This window comes from Cydia strobilella, chromosome 15 (assembly GCF_947568885.1).
Source record: "Cydia strobilella chromosome 15, ilCydStro3.1, whole genome shotgun sequence".
Taxonomy (NCBI): Eukaryota; Metazoa; Arthropoda; class Insecta; order Lepidoptera; family Tortricidae; genus Cydia; species Cydia strobilella.
Window position 1 is genome coordinate 3,360,403 of NC_086055.1, and position 26,684 is coordinate 3,387,086.

Sequence of the window (26,684 nt, forward strand, 5' to 3'; positions counted from 1 at the left end):
GAGCAAATTTTAACGAACTACAATGTAGTACATAGACGGTTTATCGCAACCGGCCCTAAAGTTGGTGATGCCAATATGCCAAAGCGCAATTGTTTGCATCGAACAAATATGTTACAGCGAGCGTGAATGAACTAAACTACAGGGGGCAGCACAGGAGCCGTCAGATTATTGGCGCGAGGCGTAAATGTAAGTTTATGCTTCCAATATAGCCCACAAGATGACGGAACCTACTTTGCACAAGAAAACCTACGAGAACGGTAGATGTCAGCTCTTGCTTTGGCAATTTACATGTTTATGTTTCCGATTCAGGCCACAAGATGGCAGACCCTCCAACGCGCATGGTCCCTATAAATACTCCCTATGAGCGTTTCCGCCTCTTGATGAAATATCAAGATTTAAATAACAGCATTCGACAAGCCCTGAAGGCCCCCTGTATTCGTACAAACAACAATAAAATTCTCCATCATTAATCTAGCGGCGTATAATCATTAATCTAGTGCTGGACACTCGGTGACGAGGTTACTGCTAGCTGCTGCTATTGTGACGTTCAACCCGTCACTCATTTTATCAAGGAAATTTACAGATACGGCGGCGGCATCAACGCTAATGCAGCTCAATCCGAATGTCACCTTTCAGTCATTAAAATACTTATACGCTCATGTCACCTCTAGTTTCTTATATCCGCGTGCATTCGAGTATGAATTCGACCCAGTTTCTGAACTGCAGAAAGATTGATTTAGTAGTTTAAAGCGCGCAATAACCTAGTGCGAGAAATTCTGCAGTATTTTTAAAGGCGTAAGCAAAGTTTTTTCATTTCAACTTGCAATATTAAGGCAAAATCTCATGATTGAATTTTAACGTTCGAATTTGACGTGAGAGGTGCTAAATAATTATGTTCATAAAATAGTTTATATAAGAGCTTCGGTGTCCCCTACTGCTCACTCTGGGAAAATGCATCGTTATTTTTCATATTGCGGTTATGAACAGGGTGTTTTTTTAAGTGAACAAGTTTGTCGCTATTTATGTGGTCTACCGCGATGCTAAGTTGTTTTAGCCCACAGGTTTTTGCATCATGCGATAAACGAAAATTAGGACCTTAGATTGGTAAATTGGTGAATCAGAACAAGGTTTTGCAGTCGGAAACTATAATGCTGCATGGTGAATGGGATGCGTCGTTGGCAAATGTGCTAAGCGATTTGATCTTTTATTCACTAGTCTTTATTGGAGTTTGTTACTTAAAAGTCAAAGAGACGGAACCGAATTGCTATGTCGGTGAAATATTATTTTCATCACACTCGCTCAGTAAATGTGGAATTACACGCAGGCTTAGCGGGAACTATAGAAAAAGTGTTTTCTCTAGGGAGTTATGAAGTTTGACGACCGGGTTGGCCTAGTGGGTAGTGACCCTGCCTGTGAAGCCGATGGTCCTGGGTTCGAATCCCGGTAAGGGCATTTATTTGTGTGATGAGCACAGATATTTGTTCCTGAGTCATGGGTGTTTTCTATGTATTTAAGTATTTATATATTTTATATATCGTTGCCTGAGTACCCATAACACAAGCCTCCTTAGGCTTACCGTGGGACTTAGTCAATCCGTGTAAGAATGTGCTATAATATTTATTTATTATTTAATATATTTTATTTATTCTAGTATTATAATTAACAGTTTTTTGTCTTTATACTTCATTTTAATATCACAAGTGTGATGAAAAACATTGTGTGTAACTCGGGGCGTAGTAATATTGCAAACTCGAGTCTATAAATAGCTCCGGCTTTTAAAATAGGTACCTACTAAAGGTATTCGGCATCATCCTACTAATATTAAAAATGTGAATAACTTACATACACTTTTTTGCATGATTGTTCCTCTGAATGGCAAAATTTTGATGAAATATAATACACAGATAGTTTATAACCTAAAAAGGATAAATATTTGTATCCCAGAATTCATAGCTTAAGGTGAATTAGGGGTTTGCAATTTATTACGAGAGTGGGTATTGGGAGAGGGTAAGGCAGTTTAATGATTTTTACCAGGCAAAATCGCGAGCGACGTCTAGACTAGAATAATCTCCCAATGAAGCCTTTAATATTTTTAGCAAGCCAATAAATGCCTATGAGATCAAATTTCTGTATAAAAGTAATAATATGTCTAGAATTTGTTTATAGGCAATAACAGCGATCCCGAAATTTATTTTTATGATGACAAAGGCATGAAAGTAATCGAAATAATGCACTATTACATTTTTATCTGTTTTCAATACTTCAAATTGACTTCAGCCGCAGGTGGCTGATATTTTCATTGTTCTATAAAACAAACATGAAAAACATTACCGAGAATACTTCTACCCTACACAAAGAATATTTGTTCTTCTGTGGAAGGGGAAAATTCAATTTCATAGAATATTTTTCGTGTAACAAACGTTTGGTCTAGGAAATGGTAAGAATTGGATATCTGACTGTAAACGTCTTGATTTGCCTAGGTAAGCACATTGCAAAAATTTTGAGAATTTTTAGCTAGAGCACAGGTACCTGATAAATGACATTGGGTTTTTATCTGGGTTACCTTTAGTTAAAAAAAAACCGGCCAAGTGCGAGTCGGACTCGCGCACCGAGGGTTCCGTACTTTTTAGTATTTGTTGTTATAGCGCAACAGAAATACATCATCTGTGAAAATTTCAACTGTCTAGCTATCACGGTTCATGAGATACAGCCTGGTGACAGACATACAGATGGACAGACGGACAGCGGAGTCTTAGTAATAGGGTCCCGTTATTACCCTTTGGGTACGAAACCCTAAAAATTGCCTCTTTTATGCCTCTACTTTTACGAGAAAGTTATTTAACTACAAAATGACAGATATGACATCGGCAAATAAATTCACAATCTACACATTCACATACCTACATTTAGCATGCCTTATCGGAGTCATGTCACAGCTGTCACATTTGACAGGTAGAAGTTAATCCCCAGCGACATGGAGACTATATAAAGGAGCCAAATCTCTATGTATGAAAAGTGTCCATCAAAAAACAGTAATTAGGCGGCGCCACCATACACCGAAATACTACCAAAAACAATCTACGTAATTTGGTCGGGTTATTTGTTGGTTCATGTTATACTCATGTCCCAGAGCCTAACTAGCGCCACCGGAGAGATTAGGAACTATTATTTAAAGCTAAAAGCGGTTACTTTTGCAACAATTCTGCCATAAGAGATTGGCATCCTTTCTATACCATCCATACCCAGCGAGCTTATGGTGGACGGAGTTATCCAGTGATAATGCAGACGTTACTTTTTTTTTAACGCTGACAGAGATAGATACTGTCAATGTAACACTGTCATGTAAACAACTCCGATCATCATATCCGCACAGTATTGTATGTATGTATGTATATACTTTATTATACATAGATATAAAAACACAAAAAACACAGTCACAGAGTAAGTTAAATACAACAAAGGCGTACTTATCCCTGTATGGAATCTCTTCCAGTTAACCTTTGAGGAAATGATTTTAACAGAAAGTAACGACGAATAACAAACAAAAGCAAAAACTCAAATATTGTTTTGCAAAATGACGCAAATCCAGTAGCATGCGCAAATCATTTAATATCACATGCACGTTTATCAGTTTAAACCGCAGTTTAATTCGCATCAATCGACAAGCTTTTAGAGCTTTTTAGTAAATTAATCAGTATAAAATGTTTTTTATATATATCAGCAAATATATCTGTGTCAGATTATTCTGCGGTTTGTAGTGCAAAATATCATTGCAGGCGGCCTTATAAAATTATTTGAAAGAAGTTTATTTCGCCCACCTAAGTCAAAAACCGTCACTATACCTAAGTCCCCCGTTTAAAGTATAAATTTTCTAACAAAGACTTTAAACCCAATGATGAGAAGACAAACGGTCCTCCTAAAACTAAGCTGTTTGAATCGAAAGATTTAAATGTTACAGAATCTTGAAGAGATTTACGACCTTTTACAAATTGGCGCAAGGAATTGAGTGATCACTGAACCGAAGTGAATGTGCTGACGTGGACACGTCAAAAGTTTAACTAGCTTTCTATGGATGGTATAGAAAGGATGTCAATCTCATAGGGAAGAATTGTTTCAAAAGTGACCAGCTTTCAGCTGTAAGTAATAGTTCCTTATCTCTCCGGTGGCGCTAGGAAGGCTCTGAGACCAAAGAGTATTGTAATATATAGGAGACTCTATGACATGAACCACAGAGATATAATAATGTAGAGATGAAATGGGGGAGGGGCAGCAAATAACACGACTAAATTACTTAGGTTGTTTCTGGTATGTTGTCAATAATGTTAAAACGTGTTTTTAATTTTGTCGCATTGCGTATGTTCTGTCCCTCACGGTCGAACGGGTGCACATCTATATAAAATACTAGGTGTATCGTCTAGGTACTTCAGTATGGTAGCGCCGCCTATTTACTGTTTTTGATGGACACTTTTCATATATAGATTGACATCCTTTATATACCATCCATATATCTTTCTTTGCCTTACCTTGCTTATGGACTGAATCCCTAGTGTTAATTTCATTCCATAGCATGACGGACGTACTAAGTCTCGTACGGACGTACGTTAGTACTAAGTCTCATTTTGTATGGGATTTTGAACAGCGGGACGTTTTGGAAACTCAAAATCCCATACAAAATGAGACTTAATGCAAACGGGTACGTCACGTCACTCTATCGAATGAAATTAACTACGGTTACAGTAAAGATGGCAGTGTGTTCCCACTCCAGAGAAAGTCAAATTCTAGTAGTAATAAAAAAAAAAACGTAATTTGAGACCTAGAGATAGTGGTATATTATGATAGGTTCCGCTGCAAATTGCCGAATAAATAAATAAATAATAAATAAATATTATAGGACATTTTTACACAAATTGACTAAGCCCCACGGTAAGCTCAAGAAGGCTTGTGTTGTGGGTACTCAGACAATGATAATATATAATATAAGTACAAATACTTAAATATATCGAAAACATCCATGACTCAGGAACAAATATCTGTGTCATCACACAAATGAATGCCCTTACCGGGATTCGAACCCGGGACCATCGGCTTCATAGGCAGGGTCACTACCCACTAGGGCAGACCGTTCGTCAATGTGACACAAGAGCACACGATTCAATGGAGCCACTCCATTCTGTCGCCAAAATAGTGTTTAGTTTTAGATTTAATGAAATGTTGTATGTTAGTCTATAAGAGATTTGTACTATTGGGCTTGTTGCCTGATTCAAATTTTAAAATAAAATAAAAGTAATAAATAAAGAAATGTCCCTGAATCGGTTTGCAACTACTTCACATTGTGTAAATGGAAAGAGTTTCATAAAAATATTTCTCCAATTCTAAATATTTCCCATTCTACATAATTTTTAGTGTATTATTGACACAATGAAAAATTAGGTTTATAGGTTTTCCTTTTTTCAAAATTTGCAATACAAAAAAAAAAAGATTAAAATAACGAAACCTATACGACGTCATTGATACGTCATAATGACGTAACGGACGTCACAATGACGTATAAATGCTACCTGGGTACGATCGCAAAGCTATGTATAATTCTATACTCGTACCTATAATTCTAGCGCGATTGACGAGCGTTTTTAATTATGCATTCAAACAATTTGAATACCCAATCAATCAAACGTTTTCATAAAATCTGCATAATTTTGATTTGCTTAGGTGAATTTAGGCTTTTTAAAACAATGGACACCTATTTGTTTTATGAGGCTGTGGTTCCACTGAATGAAACATTCATGGATCCATAAATCACGATTCAATTGCGCGAGAACTGGAGCGGTGTTAAGATCTTGATTTCGATATTGTTATCAAGTTAGTGTTGCCAGATCAGAAAGTTACGGATCTAAAAAAGGTACGATTTTCCCAAAAAAAAAATGGTTTCGTGTTTTATAAAAAAAAAGTTTTTATAACAAAACTTCCGTGAGGCACTGACATAGTAAATATATTATTATTAAACCGGGTCACTCACGTTTATAACGTCGATGATTGCTCGACATGTTTAGCTCCATAACTAGGAGCATTTACAATAAGCACTCGCGTTGGTGGCCCGACGCAGACTGCGAATTTATAAACGTGCTATGCTTTATAAACGTGAGTGACCCGGTTTAATATATATATATATATATAAAGTTGTTTAAAGATATTAAAATAAATAGAAAATAATATATGCGTAATGTTTCTCCGATGTATGCACGTGGGGTTTACTAATGTATTGCCAAAAATCGTTTCCCAAAGTATTACTTCCCAAACTATTTTACGCAAATTATCATTTGGCAAAATTTCATTTCGCAAATTTTCATAATCCAACCTAACCTAACCCAACCTAGTACGTCATTTTCATTTCGCAAGTATGGGGTTGGGAAATGAAATGGTTGCGAAGTAAAAAACTTGCTAAAATTTCATTTGGGAAATGAAACTGATACCATAAGTTTGTTGGGAAGTGAAATTTGGCGAAAAATATTTTGGCTAAACGGCGGTATCCCATGCACGTGGATACGTATTTTTATTTTATGGGTTATTATAGTATGAATTCATTCTTAATATAAGGACGCCATTACGCATACTGTATGCGGCATACAATAGGTACATCATTAATTCTACAATGATCTGATTATATCTAAAGTACATTATATATATGGAGGTCCTTCGGCTTTAAAATTTTAAGTTCCCTAACTAGCAGTCTAAATACAAGTCAACATATTAAATACAATTTTGGTAATTTCACGATACTGACCAATTTCACTGTCTCTCAAGCAATTCGCCGTTTTGTGACAAAATGGCGATCAATTAACCAATTCCAATTTCAAAACGCTTTGAATCTATTCTGAAGTAAAACTAGCCTCCATACAAAGATTGTTCTCTGATATAGTATTCGAACAGTCTGAAACGTCGTAGTTTTGAGGAGGGCTTTACCGATAGTTGCATATTGGACGCAATAATTGTCCGGCACTGCCGGGACTCCCGCTGTCAATTTGTCTCGGCTATAGTACATTTTGTACCCAACTACGGATACGATGGAGTTATAATGGTTTCAATGGAGTACTCATTTTACTAATTTCCTAATAAAAATATAGGCACCGCAAAACTTACGAAGGAAGTAAAAATAACTAGAAAGTGATAAATAAGATATGCGTACTTTGGACAATTCTCCAGCACAAACGTCACGTGACACTGGAAAATCAGTTTGAACTTGAAATTATCAACAGGTAGGCCAAGCAATAAGAAGGAATAGAGGGAAATGCTAGGAACACAATTTTTGACTTCGTTGCTGAAGTTAGTAAGGCGTGGCGCGAGCTTGTGAAGACCCTTTGCACCTCTGGGGTGCCTTAGGATAATAACAACAACAGTAGTGTTAGCAACACAAGTCTTTTGAATCTGTAGGACTAGAACATCATCTCAACATTTTTTCTTGATCTTATAATTAAGTATGTCTATACTCTAATATCTACTATTCTATTAAACTTACGAGAAAAGTTTGTTTTCTAAACTCATAAAAAAACTTTTTTTTTAACAAAGACCCCATGGGGCAGAATAGACTACAAAGCAACAACTAAAGTACAAATAGCAAACCAAAGCTTTGTTTTGCTAACAACTAAAGTAGCTTCTTGTGATTACTAGGGGTCTTTTAAAAAAAAAAAGTTTTTTATGAGTTTAGAAAACTAACTTTTATGCAAGTTTAATAGAATAGTAGATATTCGAGTATAGACATACTTAATTATATGATTAAGAAAAAAAAATGTTGAGATGATGTTCTAGAGTCTTATCCTTTGCTGGATTCAAAAGACTTATCTTTTGCCAACTCTACTGTTGTTGTTATTGTCCTAAGGCACCCCAGAGGTGCAGAGGGCCTTTACAAGCTCGCCGCACGCCTTCCTATCTTCAGCAACGCTTCTGGCCTCGCTCGACTTCAACCTGAACACTCGTAGTTCACTCAACGGACCGTCTCCAGAAGTGTACAGGACGCCCTGAGCCACGGCTTCCATCTGGCGGTTTCCAACTAGCAGTAGTTAGTAGTTACGTTATTTGTTTCCCCTCTTCGAATATGTAGTATATGTCCTATATATCTATGGACCTGATCTGCTTTGATAATCAACCTCACAAATGGGAGTCTCAGGCTGAAATGAGACCAGAGTGGCGTCGAGATCCCAAAGCGGGTGTAGACAAACATGACGAAGACTGGTTAGAGGACCTTAGGCAGAAAAGGCTCCGCGCTGCTAGACCTCCACCCTTGGACTCGTCATGTTTGTGATTGCTGCGGCAGAAGATGCCGCTCTGGTATTGGACTCTTCAGTCATCGCAGACGTTGCAATCAACCTCCCCGTAACACCTGATTTTACCCGACGCTGCAACAATCATCTGCAATATGTAGATGTCGTGGCCTATTTATTTCTATTTCCGTGTCGCGGATCGGCATTTCAGTGAGACCACTATTGCTCGCTCCAAAATTTAGTAGCTCCATTGCAATTTATAGCAGAACTCTGCGCTTGTCACTTCTGCAGTATTAATAGGCCAAATTTGAAGCAGTTTTGTTGCTCAGGCGTCTTGAGAATTGAAAGACGACTTCGGTTCTATTCAAATTGTAATTGCTTTGAGAATGAACTGCAGTCACGCGAATCATTCTAAGCAGAATCTAAATAAGATATTTAAGTTGGTCGGTTGAAATTAAATAAAGTAAAACATGTTTTTAGGGTTCCGTACCCAAAGGGTAAAAACGGGACCCTATTACTAAGACTCCGCTGTCCGTCTGTCCGTTTCGTCTGTCCGTCTGTCACCAGGCTGTATCTCATCAGCCGTGATAGCTAGACAGTTGAAATTTTCACAGATGATGTATTTCTGTTGCCGCTATAACAACAAATACTAAAAAGTACGGAGTCTCGGTGCGCGAGTCCGACTCGCACTTGGCCGGTTTTTTTGTAACTAGTTTAACCTAATCGTTATATAAATGTGAGTGTACAATGTGTAATGCGCTTGTAGCGCACGAATCGAAAAAAAATGGATTTGATCTGTGTCGGTTATAATTCAGTCTAATTTTACTTCTCTGTGTAATTCGTTATTACAGAACTTCAAAGCCCCATTAACTTGTCAAATCAATACCCATAAGGTTAGCTGGGGTAAAAGAAACACTGGGGTAAGAGATACAAGTGTAGAGAATCCTCATACTGTTTCTCTTACCCCGAGCTAAACAAACTTTGTTGTTCTTACCCCACATGACCTTACTTAGGTAATAATCAAAGCTTGTGATTAAACAGGTTATCATTTTTGTATCTAGGAGGATATCCCACATGACCTTACTTAGGTAATAATCAAAGCTTGTGATTAAACAGGTTATCATTTTTGTATCTAGGAGGATATAACCAAACGGAGTAGCCATTAACAGGCATTGCCCTCTATCGAAAATAGTCGGCCAATGGTCATACACAATGTATGGACTGACATTTATCTGACATGTTCCCCTCACCTGCAAAAATTGACACTTTTTTGTACAGCAAATTACAGACGTGGCGGCTCCGTTTGGTTAAATCCTCCTAGATACTACCCGTTGTATTACTAAAATAATAACCTGTTTAGTTAATTAACTTCGCGAACCTATGTGAAAAATATAACGACACCGTTACAAATATTTAGTTAGGATCTGTATTTTTAATCCTAAGCTTAAATAATACCTAAGTAAGGTCATGTGGGATTGTGGGGTAAGAACAACATAGTTAACGAAAGCCAAAAACAAACAAGTCCAACTTACCTTTCTCAACTGCACGATCCGTTATCGTCCAGCGAACTTTAGTCACTTATCTCGATAATTTAAAGGTTGTCTCCGCTCTCCACTCCATTTATAAAGTTTAACTTTGGACATATTCTATTATATCCCTTTCTTTGTTTTCACTTCCTTGTTTTGAAGCTGGGATTAGGGTAAAATATGTCAAGTTAAACTCAGTCTGTTAACTGTGCTCGAGTTGCGAAAGACATTGTTTTTTAAAGGCATTTAGAGAAAATTTAAGCTGATATCAATGAAAACCTGCCTTATTTGCAAAATGGTAACTACGTTTTAGATATGTAATGTAAATATTCTATATATTAAAACACAATGATGATAATAGTTTATTACCTATAAGTAAATCATGATAGTGCTTCAGTGCTTCAATTAAGCACCAATGTAATTTTATTATAAGTGCGATCTTACATTATGTGCTTAGTATGTGCTCAAATTACTTCGCCATAAACTTAGGTACACTGTTTACACCACCTGTAAAATTATTACAACTACAAAATATATATTAAAAGTACAACAACGTAAGTTATAACTACCTACTTTATACTTTTCTATGCTTAAACGCTTAAAAACATTAATCTGGTTTCCTGAAACATTCCGTTAGCCTGTATACAGCAGTCCACCGAAAATAGAATCACATTTAAATTTTAGTCGAACAGAAAATAAAACGGTCGTGCGGCCGTCTATCACAGGATTAGGTAAATGGTTTGGGAGCTCCGCATACACATACATCCATACATACACTCAGGCTGATTTAGGAATTGGACATGTAACTAGGGCGCTGTTAAAAACTGGGTGGGACTAAGTGCAGTTGCACTTAGTTCTGGAAAGCTTTACGATTGAGGTTTCGGATTGTGACCTGGTTTTGAGTGGGAATTATATTTTTGGCACGGAAAATAGTCAATTTAGTATCGTTAATGCATTCTTTATAGTAAGGGAGCCAATACGACAATCTTTTATCGAGAAACGGCCATCTCGTCAAAATATATCGGAATGAACTGATATGTAACAATAATATAATGTACACGACGGACACAAGTGTATCTTGTATACCTATGTGGGAAATCAATAATTAAATAAATGATCATTTCCCTACATTCAAAAGTTAAGATTACCAATTTCTGCGCGGACCAAGTCATGGGCAGATGCTAGTTATTAATAATCTATCTGAACATTATATTTTAATACCGATAACTACTATCTTCTTCTACCTAGCGTTATCCCGGTCTTTGCCAGGGTCCGCCGATAACTACTATATTTTTATAAAAAAACTGAAAGGTCAGCGTAAACCCTTTTGTAGGCCTGAATGAATAAATGCCCTAAATTAATTGCCCTGTAGCAAATAAAAGTCTACTAGTGCTCGTTCTCTAAAATGGTTCTAGGTATTAAAGAATATGCCAATGTTGAAATTGTTAGTTGATACGTTTAAACTTCATATTTTCTCTGTAGGTATGTACAGTCGAAGGCAAAAATATCGATTCAGACAAATGGCTCAAAAATATTCACATATTTTTGAGCCATTTGTCTGAGGCATTTGTCACGACTTTATTGTCTAAGGTGTAAGAGCGTTGAAACTTTGGGAATGTATATATATTTATGCCTTTGACTGTACCTTATTGAAAAAAGGAATAATTATGTTCTGTATTTTTTTTCCAAATGTTTCTAATAAGTTTTTATATGTTATACGTTTACCTATTTTATTTTAAATTTATTAACTAAGTGAGCTTTCGGTTATATTAAATAACTCAAAACACGTCTGTAAAACTCAAAAATTTAATACTACCTTACATAAGTGGCCGAACATAAATAAAATTAAAACACTTTGAATAACTCCGTCAAATACGTCTCGCAGACGTTCTTGCTCTTGAACTCCTCAATCAATTTTGGTTCAAAAAGCTTGTTAATGATATTGGCGACTCTACTGTCATGCGGTGCCAACGCGTGGTCTGACGCTAGATGGAATATTTTTACCGGCTGCTTAGTATATTTCGACAAATTGTAATCATCAGGTAGGTTTTGGCAATTTGGATGCGGTATGGCCTTCATGAGAATGATTTCTGACTCCAATTTGAAACTCGGTTCATAAGCTCTAGCTGTTTGAATTCTGCTATACGCTGACTCGAGGACTGAGCGTGTGTATTGGTTAGAGTAGTGGACTAGGCCTCTAAGCTTCTTCAAGCATAGATCGATCTTTTCCGACCAGGACTCTGTTTTGGCCAAATCTTTTATAAGATCTTTGTCTTCTCTGCCTGCCATGAGTCGATACATGTGTTGGACGATGGTGTCCTGTAGCTTGGTGTCTGATAGGTTGCCGAGGTAGGCGTTGAGTTGTGCTCTTAATGCATCTGGACTGCTGTCTAAGCAGTATATTACACCTACATAACCTGGAAAAAGATATGATGTTAGTATACAGTGGCAGTGGTGGGTTAACATGTTATGAGTTTTTAACAAGCTAGAATTTAGTCGAGTACGTTGAGTGACGTCGACTTATATGGATCTATAAGACTAAAATGAATTAAAATTATCTTTAATTTGGCCATCCAGACGCTACAGTGTTATATGAAAATGTAAATGCACTGTTTAGGCAGCAACCATATAGAAACGCAACACAGAAGACAAGTCAATGCGTTTACGCTGCGAAATGTTCCAGTATAGTCGGTCTTTTAACACACTCGATATCGGCTAAGAATGTAGGCTAAGACTGAAGTTTTAGAGATTTTTAATATTTATTTTACGCTTACGCACACATAAATTTATAAATAAGATAATACACCTACATTGCTACTGTCACAAAAATCCGCTGCTAAAGTTCTGACAACAACTTAAAATAAAATTCTTACCTTCTTTTTCAATTAACGCCGCTAATTCCAAAGCTACGTTCACGCCAAACGAATAACCGAACAGGTAGAACTTCGACTTGAGCTCGAATCGGTTTTTCATAAACTGGGAATATTAAAATATTAATTAAGAACAAAGAAACTTAAATATTTCCAATTTGTTAATCAAAACAGATTTGCTGCGGGCATTTGAACTACAGTCAACATGAAAGGAAAATATTTGCTTGGAAAACTTTTTGGTTTGAAGAAATTTTACTGATTCCACCTTTTTCAGTGGAAATATTTAGAGCATAAATATGTTGACGTTTTTATCATATATTTTTTTTGTACAGAAACTTTATTTAAAATTATAACAATATTTTGATAATAAACTTGCTGTCAGGTTTCGGCTTAAAGTAAACTAGTTAGTTGTTCTGTTTGCTTTTTGTTATTATGGATCTCACACCTTCTTTTAGGACAACATTAAGCGTGCGACAGCGACACCCAGAAAACCAGATATCGTAGGTTCGAGACATCATTGGATGTTTAGGAATGTACTAGTCGCTTTCCGGTGAAGGAAAACATCGTGACGGTTTCCGGCCAGATTCTAATAAGGCTATAATCCCCTCTGGATTGGGAGGTAACTCGGTAGATAGTTTTGGAAAAACTAGGTAAAACTCGGTGGCCGAGCAGAAGCCAGGCTCCCTTAAGTGATGCCTAATGTTGGGACAATTAAGATGTTTTGAAATCAAAAGCTAGCTATCAGCTTAAGACCTTTTACGTTGTCTTTTACTTCACTAGTATTTAATGCTTGTCTTTGCTGTTTTCTATTTGGCCTCTCCGCACACTTACCTTCATTATATTCAGTGCCATCTGTTGCACATTATCGTAAGTTAGGTCCGGGCCCAGTTGCAGCACCTGAACCTGCATCTTCAGTCTTTGGCATATTGGCAGCAGCATCTCGTGGTGACCTTCGAAGCCTGGTATCATCATCAGATACGTAGCCTTTGGGTCCAACTCTTCCTCTTTCTATAAGTTTGAATTTGTTTAATGATTTCGTAGTTACGTTATTTAAAATCAAAACAAACCGCTCAATTCTTTAAAACAGTACTAAAATGCAAACTTTCTCGTATTAATAGCAGTGTCCTATTAAATTGATCTATTTGTATGTTCATTATTCATTTTTCTATTAATTTATCATTTCGTTTGCTAAGATAGTTTCTGTTCCTGTAGGATAAGCAAGAGTGCGGCGTGACAGCATCTCTAATCTCTAGCGTGAGATAGTCTACCCGTTTTTTCTAACTTTATTAATTAGTTAGATAGAGACGAGTAGCCTATCTCACCCGCGAGACATTGTCGCGCCGCAATCGTGCTAAGCCTACTGGATATAATCAAAATGTTTACTATTATTTTTTAGAATTTTTTAATGAAACCGGACATTTATTATTTGTACTTATTTTAATGGTTAGACTGTCAGTCAGGTTTAATCTTCTTTACTTTTATTTTGGTATTATCCCTATTTTAACTTACCTCTGCCGCGTTAGCTACTTTAGTGGGCATATTGACCATAGGCTCAGTTGCCATACATTCATCCCCATCAATAAACGTGTAGAAAGCGCCTAAACCACTATCGAAGCTCGTTCTATACATGTTCAGGTTGTTACCTAATGTTTTGATACTGAAATTGTAAAATTGTTCTGTAAATGTCAAGCATACCTAGTTGTGATAGTCCTTAATCTCGTTAAGATTAGGGTTTTTTTAATACGTAAGAGACATAAAAGTATGAAGCGTCATAAAATTAAAAACAATGAAAAAACTCTGGTTGAGGGTTTGCGACGCAGTTGGGGCCTACTTTCCACTGCTGAGCCAACGTTCACTCTGTGCAAGTGTGCACGCTGTGCACGTTAGCTCATCTTATCAAGTCAGTCATCAGAAATCCCCCATAGATACGGCATTCGTTCGTTGCATGGACAGCGTAGGTCGCAGTGGAGCTTCGCCTGCCACGCGCGCTAGCGTGTGCATGCTGCACTTTGGAACAAGCCACGTGTGTATCAGTGACGTCATTCAGGTCATATAATAATTATAAAAACTTATTATACATATGTGTTGCGAACGCAACCCTTTATGTGTATAATGCAGTAGCAAAACGCAGCCGTCGGGCTCGCTTACTATGCGGAGGCTTATTTAAATGCACCAATAGGAGCGCCCCACATAACCTGTATCGCGGCCAATTAGAGGCACCTAAATTTAGACCATTTTTACATTCAAAATTAGCTTAACCACTTTCGCACCAGCCTCCATACTATTACCACCACTTCTACACCTTTAACCGTTTACGTCAACTGGACCTTGTAAAGCAACCAGCACCTATATGATTATACGTTTACTTCAAATCGAAGTCTTTTTATTTGTCGTCGAGACCTGCACGGCGGCTACATATGGTCCTTCGAACCGGATTCTATTTTATCTAAGCGACACTGCAACTCCGTTATTTGCAACTCACTTAAGTTTTCACACGTTTTAACTACATTAATGTAAGTGTTGAACAAAGTTAATTTAGCCTTTAAACTGCCACGTTTCCTAACTAACTCCTTTAACGTGTCAGCCATTTTGATTTACACGTAAATTTAAAACTGCAATTACCTATGCAAGAGAAGTGTGAACACTATCGAGTTAAAATGCAACTGACGAGAACAAAGAAGCGGAGTAGGTAAGCAGCTGCTTACCTACTCCGCTTCTACCTGTCATATTTTATTTCATTTTATTTACCTGAAAATAGTCATTTTCCTCAGATTGTCAACTGCGATAAATATGTCGTAAATTTCTTTTATAACTAAACGTATTTCTTCCAAGTTGTTACTGGATAAACTTAGATTACTTAAGGTCAGTTTTTCATCGATATCCTCGATTCGGCGGACTCCTGTAAATATACGAAAGATACTTGAATTTAAATCAATATTTTCTCAAGATATTGCTATATTCTAATGAAAATAGCTTTTTTTTCAGAAAGAACTATAAAATAAAGAATTTTCAATTTATTATACCTTAAGACTTTTAAACAATAATATGCTGGTTAGAATACCTCTTAAAATAGAAATTCCACAAAAATGTATGCGCTAAGACAAAAACATTTTTTTTTTCATTTGTTTCGATACACCACTCTTAGTGTACATACAAGTGAGATGCACTGTAAGTAATATGATATTTAAGTTAAATTTTCAAAGCGTGAAGGCACGACGACGAAAAAAATTGAGTTACTTTTTCTTCCATGTTAAAAACAATTCTGTGTGTGTGTGTTTGTGTTTGTGTGTGTTCAATTGTGTGTGTGGGTACGGAGTGAAACATGTCGAGCGTTTTCGACTTAAAACACGTGAGTGACCCGTTATTAATATATTTAATATGTCTATGTCTCACGGAAGTTTTGTTATTAAAATTCTGTGTAGGTATATTAAGTTGCAATTGCAATGCACCTCAAAATAAATTAGGCTTATGTGTGTGCCTACTTACCTAGAACCTTTTCAATTTTCTGCAAGAAGTCGCCATGTACGCGCTTCTTCAAATTGAACGATACAACATTGTTGTATTTCAGTTTCAAACTCGTTTCTAGCGCTTTGAACACTGCCGACACTGCCAGCGGCTTTGTCTTAGAGTTCTCTGTGTTTTGGTCAAACTAAAAAAAGGAAAGGAAACTAACGTAACTTTCTGTACAGAATAGTCTACAATTTAGTTACGTCTATTGTTTGAGAGTCACTATAGCATGAAAGCTAATTCTAGTCTATTTAAACAAAAGACATTTGAGTTTCATTGTATCTTATTATTTTTTGAACATCTTCTGTAAGTAGGTAATTAAGTAAAATGAGAAAATGGAAAACTGTGTTTATAAATGTGAAATGCGTCAATATCGTTATGATCCCGAAAATGAAACCAATAATATAGGTACTTTTTTATCTTTAGCGGTAGCTGGAGGAACTAAAGAACGATAAAGTAACTAAGATATTGAGACTCAAAAATAATGTTTTTACCTAAATAGTGATTAAATAATTTGCTTACCACTTTTATTGAGTCAACATGCAGTGCCAGTGCTGGTAATCCGATCTCATTCCTTGATTGACAGATTTTGTCCACTATTGATGAAGCAAATTCGTCAGTCGCACTTTCTGATGAACGGATTAGTATTGCAAAATATCTGAAATATAAAATAAATAGGTATTTAAAATCACTATATGTACTTTATCTTTTTCGCCATCGCCATTTTAATTAAGTATAGCCCGACAAGAAAAATTTGAAACTAATAAAATATATCTAAAATAACTACCATATTTCTTGTCATATACCTATAAAACTTGTGAACAATCAAAACATTTTTTTTTTCATTTACAAGGTAGCAAACATTCAACGTACTGGATGCGATGGTGTATTTCCATTTAGCTGCGTCGGGCACAAATGGGAAAAGGTGTTTTCATATAAGTCATTCCCGTTTGTTCCCTACTAACTCTTTAAAAATTCTAAAATATAATGTCGTTCCTGCAATTCTTAGTAGAAACAACTGACCTTAATTCGCTACAAAGATTCCTCGACACCAAATCAAGATTATTAACAACCAGACTCCTATTGTTGAACTTGTCAACGAAGTTCCGCTGCTCCAAAGTTTTCTCAATCGTATCCGGATCTTGAACGATGAATAGACCTTCTATTGGACCTAATTTGGCCGCCTCCTTTAGTAAATTTGCGCAGCCTTTCTCCGTTTGGAGATTCTCGGAACATAGTGTAACTGAGACACCGGCGTTTTGCCATTTGCTGTAAAGTTATTTTCGTTTAATAATACCAAAATAGCAATCCATGCTAATATTATAAATGCGAAAGTGTGTCTGTCTGTCTGTTACCTCTTCACGCTTAAACCACTGAACCGATTTAGTTGAAATTTGGTATAGAGATAGTTTGAGTCCCGGGAAAGGACATAGGGTAGTTTTTTTCCCAGAAATCGTCCTTTAAGGGGGTGAGAAAGGGGGTGGAAGTTTGTTTGGGAAATCGATAAATAGCATATTGGATAAAAAATAAGCTACCCATCTACTTTAATAAAATTATTTAAATTTCGTCTATTTTATGCACTTACGCCAGCTTAGTATAGAAGTATCCTCCAACAGCATTTGTTTTGGAATGTATGGCAAGTTTGGACGCGCCTCTCTTTACGATGTAATCGGCCAACTCAATGCCCACACCGTCGTCATCGCACACTACTACGTACGTGTGTGTGGATGAAAACCATATCCTGTAACAAAAAAAAATGTTTTTATTCCAAAAAGTACAATTTAATCTAATCTAACTAATTGTTTTCCTTTTAGAACTTCACCAATAGAAAAGGTGTATTTTATCACAATAATACATGGTCACTGCTCGTTAAAAATGTCACTCACGCATCTTTCTCCAAAAGTACGCTGCCCTAATCTCATCTCACAATTTTCTGTTAGCTTCTCCAGTCCAGACCGCTTAGCATAACTTGCGCTGCTGTGCGCGACTCTATTTAGGTACTTATTATGTCAAGCATGACTTCAAATGTTGTCGCATGCTACAATGCAATCATACTAAGCGATATGATATGATGGTTGGATTAGTCTACAGTATGATATATTTTAATGACAGTGTCCATTTCTTTCAATCACGCGGAGTTCAAAATTGACTAGTAGGTACATTATGCACACGAAGATTGTAAGCCATCGGGTAACTTCACAACAACTACCTATCTAAAAATGTTGTCCAATTATGTATATCTCATGTAAAAAACCTTACTTAGGCGTCACGCTGAATCCGTTACTAAGAGAGATAGGTTCAGTCATTCTGATCAGTACGCGGCCCCTGTGCCGGCTAGTCGCTAGGAGTCTGAAGGCTCTTGAGATCGCTGTTGGTGGATACACCACGCGGGATAGCGGGCGGACGGCGCCAGTTTCGATTCCTTGGCAGATCATGGCTTGCAGTTGCTGAAATGTAAAAAAATATGTAGTTGTCACCAGATTTTTGCTGTTGCTGCTATTAAAATAATAAATTAGTATTTGAAATGTTTTGGATGATATCAAGTTTATGTTGTACAGTTGTGTTACAGAACGAAAAAATTAATGGTAATGAAACTAATGAGGTTTCAGAATCAGAATCAAATGTTTTATTCGTGATATACTTTAAACTAAAATTACATACAGAAGGATAACTAAAACTATAAGATTTATGAAATAGGTAGGACTTAAAGTTTACCACAAATCATACTCGGAACTCACAAATCTACTGCGGACGGTGTACCGAGACAAACCTTACTGGTTTAACGGTACTTTTGTAATTAAGTTGTAAATTATGTGTATTTACCTGAATAAATGAATAAAATAACTACAGGTTTAGTTTCAAAAATTGATCATACTGATTTAGATTACTAACCTTTGTATTCATTCATATTTATTTAGGTTTAGATTTATTTGGGATAATTTATGTTTTCATTTGAGCGTATCGCTCGGATAAATAAATAAGTTTAGACGGTACTGATTTGGGGCAAATTTTTTATTTATAGTTTATTTTTAAGTTTAGTTTTTAATTTTAGTTTTTAATTTAGTTTGTAATTTTGATTTTAATTATTACTTGTATTTGATATTAGTTTCACGAATGTATTGGTCAATTTACTCTGACATAATTTATCATTATCGTGCTTTATTATTAAACCTGTTTTTTATCTGCTCCCTTTGTTTTTCATAATTTGATTCAAGAATAGTTACGATTATGCCACAGCGACCATAACGGTTTTGGTCTTTCCCGTTACACATAATCTACTTTAAATCAATTTAAATATGTTACCTTGCACAATTTTGAATACTCCGGCTTGAAAATGGTCGAAAGGTGAACAGCCCTGTAGTTCTTTTCTTCAACGACAAAGTACATGCCGAAGTTTTCGTTGGCTTCCATGTCTTCATCGTTGATGTCTAGGAACTCACCGAATTCTCCAAGGCCTTGCATCACCACCTGGAGATTTTGTGAATGCACGCTATTTTATATTACATAATCCTTAGCCACCTAGGGTGGTGGAACCAGTAATGGACAAGAACCAATCATCGACATTTTTTTCCCGTAAACTCAATTTATAAAACAAACAGACACTATATTTTTAAACTAACAACACTATGTTCAGGCAACTGATGGCCATAGTAACTAGTAAAGATCATAAAAGTTGGGCTATTATATAAGGCATAACACCTTTGCTGTCCATTACTGGGTACTACTAATGTGCTTAACATGTCCATGACTGGTGCGGTCTGCGAAACCGCATGTAGTTAGTTACTACATATTCTTCAATGGTCTAGATATTTTTGTTTTAAACAACCCATTTAACTAAAACAAGATTAGCAAAAAATACCACTTTTATTGATTGTTTTTTTTTGTAAATTTATTGTTATTTCTACCCAGAAACATAATCATATATTTATTGCATCCATGGTAGGTACACGGGTGTTACATAATAGTAAAGTTGGTTTCAAATGAGCCCTATAGGGCACAGAAATATTCTTAAATCTAAAGATTAATTTATGCATTATGTCCAATAATTGACAATGTCTTAATTATTATTATTTACAACGACGGGACTTAATCGCGTAAAATAAGTATTAAACCCACCTCCGACGTTTCGAGGACGGCGTTGTCCCCGTGGTCTCGGAGAAGACAAATCGTGAAAGTTTAAATCAGTGTAATGTCTTAATTAATTTTAAATGATTAGTTAGTTGTATTATATAAAGATTACTAAAGTCAATAACAGATTATATGTTACGAAAAATTATAAAATTAAATATTCATGCTTAAAAAATTGTTACAGTTTATGTCAAAAATATCAATAAATAATGTTATTAATAAAACTCAAATCAAAGATTGAAAATTGAGTCATAAATCATAATACGTCCAATGAATAAATATATAAATTGTGACGATCAAGCGTTCTTATATTTCCAGGAAAAGATGTGTACTTTTTTTCCTATTGTGTTACCATTAAGTACCACAATTGCATAATTATACTAAATTATATTTTGTATGGCCGTAACATGATCGGGTAGAAAGAGTGTGTTTCTGAGTAGAAATAGCAACACTTTTAAATTTTAGTAGGTACATACCTCTCGCTGTATTCCGCTGAGAGTATTAACCACGATATTGCACCGCCTGTGCTCGTCCACCATCGTATTTTTCAACGAATCAGCGTCACGGCTATTACCAATCTGATGCTCTGTTTAAATTAAGTTTTTGTCAATAATACATTTTGATATGGGACATATACAGCCAGGAAGAAGAGGAAAAAGAATATAATCATGTATGGCGTATCGTATATGAGGCAGGACTAATGCCAAAATGTCTCAGAATATTTTTTTAAACACAAAATATAAAAAATATATTCACGTAAGTGTAACTGTTGTGATCGAAATATTTTTAAATATGTCTCACGAAAATTTAATTTCGATTACTGAAAAACGCGTTGGAAATAGCACCATTTTTCGTGGGGCGTAAGGGACATTCCAAGATATCGAGACGTTGAATATTTACCATTCGATAAAGAAAAAACGATCTGCGCAGCACTAACTGCATTCATAACTCATTTTCGCCATTTTGTCCCTTACGCCCTTTGAGCCTACGGTAGTCGATATGATTGTCGATTCAGTTTATTTGCTGACTTCATTGAGTTATTACTACAATAGTTATAATAGTGCAATGGCTGACTTCAGAGGATTTAAGCAGTTGCATCTAAACAACTGTATTATAATAATTGCTAAATGGGTTCAAAATTAAAAAAAAGATTTGACTATAGAATTCGGACACTTGGACAGAGATCCAACAAAAACGAATGAAAGTTATTTTATTACAAGTAGCTAAAAATAAATGGTAATTGTCTCTGTTATTTTATTTAAAACTAGCGACCCGCCCCGGCTTCGCACGGGTAGTTAAGCGTAATATTTTTATATAACAAATTAAGGATATATGTCAATTTTTTTAATTAGCTGTTGTATCGAGTATGAATTCGACTTAAATGTTTAATTTTACCATATTAATATTATGTATTTAACTATCTACCAGACACAAAACAAAAATGCGACCTCTAAATTTAACTTTGAAATATTTCACTACGTAAAACATTACACCTGACAACACAACTCAAAAAGACAATGAAATACATATGCCTCTTCTCACGAGACCCTCCAGTCATTACATAATTTCGAGTAACAACCAATCACTTAGAAAGTCTTTTGTCTATTAATTTATGTCTTTCCCATCACGGAACAATGGTGCTCCGGACCTTAGGGAGGCGTGCGCGGAGCCGAAGCCAACGCGTAGCGGCCCTTTCGACACTAATGAAATATAAGGGGTAAACCGGGCGGATGCTACCCTTGCCCGTGTCATGGGATGCACACAGAGGCAGCACCAGCCAGGGTGGAAGGACTAGGCTATTGCGTGAAAGCGATGGACTAAGTACTGAGCTATAGGATGAAAAACCGGACGCCTGCCTAATTTATTATTATTAGGGAAACGAGCCGGAACTCCACGCACGTTGCGCACGGTCGAGCTATTTGATAATACGTTGCCTTCATCAAAACTTATGAATTTTTCCAAGACAAACCGCACGCCGGACACGCGAAATAACCATTTTTGGGGTTTGAAATTCGATTCTAGTTATCACAAACAATACATACCTACTTAGGGAACATTAGTATATTTTTTATTAGTTTATAACATACTAGCGACCAGCCCCGGCTTCGCACGGGTTACACAAAACCTTTACAAATTATACACTAAAACCTTCCTCAAGAACTACTCTATTGATAGGTGAAAACCGCATCAAAATCCGTTGCGTAGTTTTAAATATCTAACCATACATAGGGACAGACAGCGGGAAGCGACTTCGTTTTATACTATGTAGTGATATAATTAAAATGTACCCATAGTACTGTTCGTTCAATGAATTTGAAATTACATATTGCCTTGGGATAGCAAAAAATGCTCATTTGAAAATTGACCCTTAAAACGGTTTATTTTTATTCCACAAGTAATGGCGCACCAACGTCCGATGGGCAAGCTGTTATTTCACTTGTTTTGTTATGTTTCTAAGCTGGAGATAATTAAGTTCTCTGAACGATGCCACGGTTTCCAACTTACCTTTGAGTTGTGGGAACATCCTCAGCAAGAAGCGTTTCTTGTGAATATCATTTACCGCAGTGTATACTTGGCAGCCATTCGCCAGACATATAGAGATGACAGCTTGGCCCAAAGCCCCTGCTCCGCTGGTTACAAATACACGCCGACCGGGTAATAATTGACTTCGTATACCCTGTAACAAAATAGTAAATTAATTTGTGGGTTTTCATTTTCTAACCTTAGCAAACCAGTTGTTTGTAATACTAAAGGCCCATTCCATTAGGTACATTCGGTTGTCTGTTGCAGCGTTGAAGCGAGCGATATCACTGTCAATTTCCTTGATGACGTTGTCGCATTGAATGACGGGAATCAACGCCCCGTCAATGCTGCAGCAGTAAAGCTGCTGCAGTCGCCATCTTAAATGCATCTTTAAGAGCGAAAAATCTAAGATAGTAACATGAATATCATCAGGATTTCTTAATCCACACTAAAGTATGTATTATAGCGACTAAAAAAATTAACAAATATTGAACATAGAAAATACTGAACGTTTGACTTACCAAACAGTAGTAAGCTAAGGCATACGGTAGGGGTACGGTTGCTGCGTCTTCTAAAGACCAATGCTCGGGGACGGGCCACAGCAAATTTTTGTCGGCTTGTACAGTGGACGCCAGTGCACCGCCTTGTACGAGCCCCATTACTTTATTGCCACTGTTGAATTTCATTTATTAAAACTGTGATTAAATTGCTAGTTTAGAGCCAATTGTCAAGATCCTAATGTCTTTCAATATGAACCAAGATGAATGTGTTGTATTTTGATCCGTTACCAAACTTTTGGTCGATGAATTCATTTGAGTGAAATGTAATTGCTGCTGGTACTAGTATTCATAATTTTTACATTTAAGTTTAGTAGTGGTTTAGTTTAGTAAAATACAAAACCAAACTTGCCTATTATCAATACCACTGAAATCCATTCCAAGTTGTACGTCTTTTTTTCTCTGTACTTGTTGAACATCCCTGTATGAAGCAGAGGTGAAGCACACCTGCAAATAAACGTTACAGTGTAGGTTATCCTAAAATAAATCCAATTTCTTAAACCATCTCAGCAATGAGAGCATATAACGGACCATCTATCGGAGCCTCATGGTATTTTTTCTATGCATCCTGAATTATGCAACTTTATATGCAACCAATAATCACTAAGACATAAGATTCACATTCGTTAAAAACCTATTCGTTAAACAGTATATTTATTCTTATAAACGTAAAAGCTATATGCATGCCAAGTTTCCGGCTTTCTGCTGGATGGGACTATAGTTGAGGCTAAGGAGCCGGACTAAATTTGGTTTGCTATAAACTGAAGTATTTAGGTATGAGATGAATATGTACATTTGTAATGAAAAACTTTTATTATTGGACTAAAACCTAACCCCATAAAACTTAGCAAACCTTTGTTAGATTTTGTCCCATTCTAACACAAACGTCTTAATGAAAGATAGGGACAAACGATTATCAACGGCCTGTTAAATTTGACAAACGTTTGTGATAACTCTTAAACAAATCTGTATAAATACCTGAACCAAACATTTGTTGTCTGGCTTTGAGGGGGCTTCAATCCACGTGAGCGAGTCCAGCATGCCTGGTGTAGTAACTGCCAGTTGAACGTTGCGAGTCAGAGTTGACTTCGGACTTGATAGGGAGTAATAGCCTCCCCATTTACCCTGTAGAAGAAAAGTCAAATTTCACAATAGGTTCTCTAAACTAATTATTACTCTTGATTGTGTTTAGATTGTTCACATAAAATTTGATGAAGTATCTTTATGATGAAAATATCCACTTGCTTTATAGACTTCTGTAACAATTTTTACATGTTAAAAACTGTAATAGATGTTATATATTAAAGAAAAAGTGACGAAGCCCTCCAGTGGTGAAGGCCGGATACGAACCGGCGTCTTTAGCTATCGCGGCTAACGCCATGAACCCCTAGGCCACCCCGCCACGGCGGTGCCCGTCCGAATTTCTCGACTATATGCCATCTTAGTAAGACTAGGCGTCTTTGACCAGCTCTAAGGGCAAGCAGTGCGCGCTTGCACCTCCTAAACGAACTCCTTACGGATTTACGTTGTAGCGAGAGAGACTGGTGCTGCCATCTATGAACAAGTTTGGGAACAAATCAAATTATTTTATTAAATATTTATATTATAACTCAAATCAAAATATTTAATAAAATAATTTGATTTGTTCCCAAACTTGTTCAATTTTCACATGTCTTAAATTTTCTCTTGTAAATTTTTTGTTAGTGTTTGTTTATATATATATTTTAACAGCCTTAACCTTCGTAACATCCCTTCAACTTTTGGAATTACTTAAATCTTTCTTTATTAAATTACATATAGCTTCTTTCGAAAAATTTTAAAATGTTAACTATTTTTACCTGATTCAAGATATTAAATGTCAAGTTCTTCTGGATCTGCTCCTTAAACATCGAGTGGTCTGGAGTGAACGAGGGCGCATGGTAATCGTCCACAACGATCACGCTGAGCTTGTTAGGATACTGCTTTCTTAACTTCTTTACTAAGCCTGAATTGAAATATAAGGATGCGTTAAATAAAAAATAACTCTTTGTTTATCTCTATTATCATTTTCAATCCACTGCTAGAGGATATATTATGGCTGCTTTAGGCGAGCCACAAATAAATGAATTGTTTGTTTTCATAAAGCATAGTAATAATATTAACATTAAATGTATGACAAGTCATCACAGATCGAAGACTTTTTGCATGACTGGAGCTGTTTGCGTACACCTTAGGGGATAAGATAATGGTGTAAGGGGGTAAGGTAAAGGGGATAAGACCTATTATGGGATAAGATAAATGTAGATATACCTATAATGCCGCAGAATGGTTGCCTTTCAGATACTAATGTTACATGTCTTGGCTTCTGTAGTTCGCTCAGTACCCGTGGGACCCAATTGAACTTGCTGTCGTGAGCAATTGGCAGGTAAATTACATTATCCTTCCTTATATCAGCCTTTTTCAGTAAAACAAATATCTCCTTCTGAACTGACATGGCAGTTATAATGTTGAATAGTTTGTATTTGGGATGTATTTTAGTTGTGTCTTGCTCTAGAGCTAAGACGAAGGTGTCGTTTGATAGGATATTGTAGAGATTTCGCATTTTCTGCAAAAATATGTCAAATCGTTAAAAACTGCTGAAATTAAAAAAGCCGGAAAAAATAATTGTCAATTTATTTAAAGGTGCACATAATTTCATTAAAAATCTTACGTTTTTATATTGAAACAAATGTTTATAATATAAAACAATACCTTCTCATCTCCAAGCAAATTGCATACAACAAACAAATCTGATTTCCCAATACTGAGTTCTCTGCCAATCAAATTATCAAGTTCAATATTCTCAGCCTGAACTAAGCGTACTTCAAATTCAGAGTCAGGGATTTGATCGGCAACTTGTTTGATGTTATTGGTCATGTTTGTACTAAAAGAGGATCCTACGAATTCTGTGATAGTCACTTTGTTATCCACGTTGTCGGCTACTACTTGTAAATTTATTTGTAATGCTCTGTTAATCTGCAACATAGCAAGTATCTCTTGTTAAATACTTAAGCATTAATTAATTCATTAGAAAAATGTTCCACCTTTCAAATACTTTGTCATTTCATCGGTATTTATTTATCTTGAAACAAAATACATTTTGTACTTACGTCAACATCGCCCGTTAGGAAATGTGGTATAAATGACCTCATCTCTAGGTATTCCGGCTCTTTTTCCACTACTGATTTCTCGTTAAAAATGATATTATCTAGCTCGACTCCACCGCATCTATAAAAATACGTTTATTTTATATAATACGGAATTTAACTATCCTTTTTTTTGGCTATTTGTCAATTGTTT

The 26,684-nt window shown here is 36.1% G+C and overlaps 1 protein-coding gene across 1 annotated transcript in view; it reads right to left on the reverse strand.

The window, feature by feature from the left end:
- Positions 1-11,573: 11,573 nt before the first annotated feature.
- LOC134747784 (fatty acid synthase-like) overlaps positions 11,574-26,684 on the reverse strand; it is a 50,467-nt gene continuing 35,356 nt past the window's right edge. The window contains exons 21-40 of the mRNA XM_063682426.1: positions 26,495-26,612; positions 26,097-26,360; positions 25,656-25,950; positions 25,205-25,350; positions 24,345-24,491; positions 23,719-23,813; positions 23,331-23,481; positions 22,792-22,963; positions 20,763-20,872; positions 19,462-19,626; positions 18,418-18,605; positions 17,744-17,899; positions 17,182-17,427; positions 16,681-16,816; positions 16,138-16,300; positions 15,400-15,550; positions 14,161-14,308; positions 13,483-13,659; positions 12,655-12,757; positions 11,574-12,198 (exon numbers count right to left, since the gene is read on the reverse strand). Of these exons, the coding sequence (XP_063538496.1) occupies positions 11,627-12,198; positions 12,655-12,757; positions 13,483-13,659; positions 14,161-14,308; positions 15,400-15,550; positions 16,138-16,300; positions 16,681-16,816; positions 17,182-17,427; positions 17,744-17,899; positions 18,418-18,605; positions 19,462-19,626; positions 20,763-20,872; positions 22,792-22,963; positions 23,331-23,481; positions 23,719-23,813; positions 24,345-24,491; positions 25,205-25,350; positions 25,656-25,950; positions 26,097-26,360; positions 26,495-26,612 (3,703 nt within the window). The 3' untranslated portion in view covers positions 11,574-11,626. The remainder of the gene's footprint in view (positions 12,199-12,654; positions 12,758-13,482; positions 13,660-14,160; positions 14,309-15,399; positions 15,551-16,137; positions 16,301-16,680; positions 16,817-17,181; positions 17,428-17,743; positions 17,900-18,417; positions 18,606-19,461; positions 19,627-20,762; positions 20,873-22,791; positions 22,964-23,330; positions 23,482-23,718; positions 23,814-24,344; positions 24,492-25,204; positions 25,351-25,655; positions 25,951-26,096; positions 26,361-26,494; positions 26,613-26,684) is intronic.